This window comes from Panthera leo, chromosome B1, assembly GCF_018350215.1.
Source record: "Panthera leo isolate Ple1 chromosome B1, P.leo_Ple1_pat1.1, whole genome shotgun sequence".
In the NCBI taxonomy this organism is placed as follows: domain Eukaryota; kingdom Metazoa; phylum Chordata; class Mammalia; order Carnivora; family Felidae; genus Panthera; species Panthera leo.
The window spans coordinates 14,497,347-14,502,564 of NC_056682.1; the positions used below are offsets into that span (position 1 = coordinate 14,497,347).

At 49.0% G+C, this 5,218-nt stretch overlaps 1 protein-coding gene across 2 annotated transcripts; it reads left to right on the top strand.

Moving 5' to 3' along the window:
• Positions 1–1,022: 1,022 nt before the first annotated feature.
• On the top strand, positions 1,023–4,514 carry LOC122217360 (CDKN2A interacting protein). 2 transcript variants are annotated; one of them, XM_042934242.1, is made up of 3 exons: positions 1,023–1,621; positions 2,091–2,190; positions 2,656–2,749. In XM_042934242.1, the coding sequence occupies exons 1-3, from the start codon at positions 1,350–1,352 to the stop codon at positions 2,662–2,664; spliced, it is 381 nt and encodes a 126-aa protein (XP_042790176.1). In that variant the 5' UTR covers positions 1,023–1,349; the 3' UTR covers positions 2,665–2,749. The 2 variants fall into 2 exon arrangements, with proteins under 2 accessions (XP_042790176.1, XP_042790175.1); XM_042934241.1 differs by having other exon boundaries at positions 1,028–1,621; positions 2,091–2,221; positions 2,656–4,514.
• The last annotated feature ends 704 nt before the right edge of the window (positions 4,515–5,218 follow it).

A 5,218-nucleotide genomic window follows, 5' to 3' on the forward strand; every position in this document is an offset into this window, starting at 1 on the left:
GGAAAAAAAAAAAATCTTATCCAGTTTAAGTCACTTTTTCGGCTGGGTTTTTCTGATTCAAGCGTTTTTGAATCAAAGTCCACATTTAGTGAGAGGGAAATTTCTTTTTACTTCGTAATGTATCATTATTACATAGGACTTATTTTCACTTATCAAAGTGTATTCATCTTGAAGGCACATAAACCTGAACTTGGAAGCGTTAACAATAAGCAAGTCGGAAGTAAAAGTGCAAAGTGTGGACGGTATAAAGTAGAAAAGAAATGCAAGGGGGAAGAGGCTCTAAAGGGGAAAGGTTCGGGGCGACAGAGAGAAACGGGCATTTTCCATGCCGCCTCCTGGCTATTTGTCCAGCTGGGGGTTCGTTTGTTCCTTTAAGGAAATACTACGACCGTCCTCGGCACAGTTATGACCAAAACCCAACGCGAGAGGAAGCCCGCACCGCCCGGGTTGCGCTGCGGAAACCTAACCCAACCCTGCGGGGCAAGGGCGAGTTTCGGACTCCGCGTGCGACAGCGATCTGGATTAATCGTCTGACTTCACTATCATCATCATTACTATTTAACATGGTGACTATTTCACATTCCTAAAAGCCCCGCGTCCAGGACGGCCTCCCAATGCTTCGCTCGTCTACATTCAAAACAGCGCTGGAAGCTGTTTTCTGACAAGATCAAAAAGATGGAGGCGGGCTTTTGTTCACCTCGGCCCCCCCTCCAAACAAGCGTCTTCGGGCGGAGACGCGCACCCCGCGCGCCCGACCGGCGGCTCGGGGTCTGCGAGGACGCGGCGGCACGCGAGGACCTGCCCCGGCCCGGCCCGGCCCCCACCCTCTCCGCCGCCCGGCCTCCCCCGCCTCCACGCCCCGCGCCGGAGGGAGGGAGACGGCGGGAGCGCGCGCGGCGTCACAAAGCCGAGCCGGGACGCAAGCGTTGGCGCCGGAGACCGGGACGCCCCGGGGGAAGCCACTGGCGGCCCGCCCTCGCGGGGCGGGAGGCGCGAGCGCTCGCCCCCCTGCCTCCCCCCGCGCCCCCGCGGGCGCCCCTCCGCCTCCCGGCCGGGCCGCGGCGCGGCAGCTCGGGCGCCGCAAAGCGTCCTGGGAGAGCCGGCTCGCGCCGGAAGGACGCGCGGGCGCTCGGCGGCGGCGAGGTTATAAAAGGGAAGGAGCCGGCGGCGGGCGGAAGTGGGCGGTTCGGCTGCTCCGGGCGCTGTTGTTTGGCGTCTCGGCCTCCCGAGGGGCGTTCTCCGGAGGGCCGCCGGTGCAGGCCGCAGTGACAGGGCCGCTCGCCCCCGCGCACCCCGCCTCTTTCCCGGTGCAGCGTCCGCTCGCGGCCTCCGCGACCCGCAGGCCCAACATGGCGCAGGAGGTGTCGGAGTACCTGAGCCAGAACCCGCGGGTGGCCGCCTGGGTGGAGGCGCTGCGCTGCGACGGCGAGACTGACAAACACTGGCGCCACCGCCGGGAGTTTCTGCTCCGCAACGCCGGGGACCTGGCCCCGACTGGCGGCGCTGCCGCCGCCAACACGGAGGAAGCTGCGGACGCCGAGAGCGGGACCCGCAATCGGCAGCTGCAGCAGCTCATCTCCTTTTCCATGGCCTGGGCGAACCACGTCTTCCTCGGGTGCCGGTGAGTGAGGAAGAGTCTCCGACCGGCTCTCCCCGTTTTGTCTGCCGCCCCCGGGCTGGGGCCCGGAGCCTCAGCGGGGAGGGGGAAGTTGGGAAGCGCGGGAATCTGCGGGACTGGCCGCCCTTTAAGGGGGAGAAGGGCGTCTCAGCCAGCAGCCGACGTGATTAACAGCCTGCCGTCCCCGCCCCCCCCCCCCCCCCCGCGGTGGGTGGGGGGCTGCTGGTAGGGTCGTTGGTTGACATCGCTCTCGTGGATGGACACTGAAGTTTAAGGGTTGGTGAGCAAGGACCCCGCCTCCCAGGATCCGGGGCATTTGTTTCTGGGGTTCCAGGAAACCGAAAGTTCCTGGCGGTTGGTACACTTTCTTGATTACGACCAGGAAATGCCGTTCCTGTGGCCTGTTTTTGCACAGCAGCAGGAGTAGCTGGGGGGAAACACTTTTTTTAAAAGTGCCTTTTTCTTTTTTCAGGTACCCACAAAAAGTTATGGATAAAATACTTAGTATGGCTGAAGGCATCAAAGTGACAGGTGCTCCAATCCATACCACAAGAGACGAACTGGTTGCCAAGGTGAAGAAAAGAGGGATATCGAGTAGCAATGGTTAGCAGATCATAGATGTGAACATACATAGGAGTTTAGAACATAAGTTTGATGTAATTAGGATTTACTGTTATTACTAATTTTTTTTAACAAGCTAGAATTTATACACTGTTATTAATCAAGTTGGAATGTTAAACCTAAATCCTGTGTTTGTGTGTTTTAGGCCCTGGTTTTGGATAGTTTCCTTTGACTGCTTTAGATTTTCAAGTGTCATATGTTGTCTGTGCTGTTGATTTTTTAATAGTAGAAGTTAATGATGTTATTCGACACTGTTTTGAGAAATTAACGAAGTTATTCCACACTTTTTTAAAGAAACTGCAAGCCCTGAAATATGTTCGCCTTGTGCCTTTATTTTAACAAGTATCTGTCTTGTAAACTTCCAGCTGATCTGTATGAGCTAGACTTAGTCACATATGTGTTTTCCTTCTTTTTAGAAGGGGTAGAAGAGCCGGCGAAAAAACGAATCATGGAAGGGAAAAACAATTCCACGGTTGAGCAGGATCATGCAAAAATTTCTGCCAAAACAGAACGTGCATCAGCCCAGCAGGAAAACAGCTCGACATGTGCAGGGTCATCCACCAAATCAGAGAGCAGCGGAAACTCCACTCGAAGCTCTGGCACCTCGAGTCAGAATAGCTCTACAAGTGATGGAGATCGGTCTCTTTCCAGCCAAAGTAGTAGCGGCGTTCCCTCTCAGGTACCAGTGGCAGGGTCTGGAAAGGCTTCTGAGTCAGAAGCTCCAGATAAACATGGTTCAGCCTCGTTTGTTTCTTCGTTGTTGAAATCCAGTGTGAATAGTCATGTGACCCAGTCTGCTGATTCCAGACAACAGAGTGGATCACCTAAAAAGAGTGCTTTGGAAGGCTCTTCAGTCTCGGCTTCTCAAAGCATCTCAGAGATCGAGGTGCCCTTGTTGGGCTCCTCCGGAAGCCCAGAAGGAGAGTTGCCACTGTTGTCTTCTAAACCTAGTTCAGAGACAGCTTCAGGTGGGTTAACTTCCAAAACTAGTTCAGAGGCAAGTGTTTCCTCCTCTGCTTCTAAAAATAGTTCCTCATCAGGCATATCCTTGCTCACTCCCAAAAGCAGCACATCCACACCTGCATCGCTGCTGACTTCCAAAAGCACGTCGCAGGTAGCCGCGTCGCTGTTAGCTTCCAAAAGCAGCTCCCAAACCAGTGGATCTCTAGTTTCCAAAAGCCCTTCCTTAGCAGGTGTGTCCCAGCTGGCCTCTAAGATTAGTTCTCAGACGAGCACATCACAGTTGCCTTCCAAAAGTACTTCGCAGTCCAGCGAGAGTTCTGTTAAATTCTCTTGTTGCAAGTTAACTAATGAAGATGTGAAGCAGAAACAACCTTTTTTCAATAGACTGTATAAAACGGTGGCGTGGAAGCTGGTGGCCGTTGGCGGCTTTAGTCCCAACGTGAATCACGGAGAGCTCCTAAATGCGGCTATAGAGGCTCTGAAGGCCACACTGGATGTGTTTTTTGTTCCGCTAAAAGAACTGGCAGATCTGCCTCAAAACAAAAGCTCTCAAGAAAGCATTGTCTGTGAATTGAGGTGCAAGTCTGTGTATTTGGGCACCGGCTGTGGAAAAAGCAAAGAGAATGCAAAAGCTGTTGCATCAAGAGAAGCACTGAAGTTATTTCTCAAGAAGAAAGTAGTGGTAAAGATCTGTAAAAGGAAATACAGAGGCAGTGAAATAGAAGACCTGGTCCTCCTTGATGAAGAGTCAAGGCCTGTAAACTTACCTCCAGCATTAAAACATCCTCAAGAATTACTATAATTTGCCCCAAATACCACTGCAGATGATGTCTGGTATTTGAAGAGAAAAACTGGCTTACTTTTGTATAATATGAAACACAGGCTTTCACAAATTTTGTATTGCTTTTTTCCAGTTTTGCAGAAAATTTACATTCTAGTTCTCTTCGCACAGTAGAAGTTGTAAATAATTTATGAATGACAGTACATGTTAAGAAGTATGCGTTAACAGCATACCAGTATGCTGTTTTATTTGCTGAAGAAAATACTGTCTTCTATTTTTAATGATCCGTTAGGTACGATGTGTAGTTCTGTAGAATCTTAAAACTTTTGTACTACTTTCAATTTGGTGAAAATGTATTAAGTTGTCTACCACGCTTTCCCCACCCCCAGCTGAATAAACCTCCACATCAAAGAAAAGGGGACCATAGTATTTGAATGTTTGAAAGTCTGTGAAGCTTAAGGTTTTAAGAATGTTGCCCATGATACCGAACATGTCTCGTTAAAGAATAAAAGAAAAAATAGTTGCCTCAGACTATTTTTATGAGAAGTTGTAAGCATTTTTTAGATATAAAGCAGTATAAAGTACTTAAGGTTATTTTATTCTGAAGTTGTTTAAAATTCACCATGATTTTGACCGCTGCAGATTCTTTAAGTGGGTTAATTTATGTTTGAGGTAAAATACAATTTACACTTTTTCTTAAAGACATAAATGTGGGTTTCTATATTAAGCATATTTTGTGACTACTATTAACAGATTGATTTGTTTAGATATTAAATGCTTTAAGCTATTTTACCTTTTCAAGAAGTCGTGTTTTTTTTCCCCCCCCTCTAAGAACCAATTCCTGCAAATGGGCTTCCCACTACTAGTCATTATAAGTTACAGCCGGGTTATTTTTCATAGCTGATATGCAGCTTTTTATGGATAGAGAAAATACAGTTTGCAAATCTAGAACTAGATGGTTTTTTGTGTTTTGTTTTTTTTTTTTTAACAAATCTAGAAGAATACTGGGAACAATGGAGAGCCATGCTGAGCTCTACCGAGCTCGTCCAGTTGCATGACATTTGTTAGTAATGAAATGGAATCCTGTGCCTGACATGATTCTGATTGTATTACTCTATTGTGTGTTCTCTTTCATTTTTCTTCAAACTCTGGCCCAAGTTGTTCTCTTTCTGGCCTTCTATCTAGCTGCTGCACTTTGAGCAGTAGTGGTAATAATGTCCTGAGAAAAATCAAGA

What these genes read in the sequence shown, in the direction of transcription:
- LOC122217360 (XM_042934241.1), top strand. Translation starts at nt 1,350, where the DNA reads ATGGCGCAGGAGGTGTCGGAGTACCTGAGCCAGAACCCGCGGGTGGCC. An exon ending in CACGTCTTCCTCGGGTGCCG is followed by an intron (nt 1,622 to 2,090) that starts GTGAGTGAGGAA and finishes TTCTTTTTTCAG; the next exon opens with GTACCCACAAAAAGTTATGG. An exon ending in AGGGATATCGAGTAGCAATG is followed by an intron (nt 2,222 to 2,655) that starts GTTAGCAGATCA and finishes CCTTCTTTTTAG; the next exon opens with AAGGGGTAGAAGAGCCGGCG.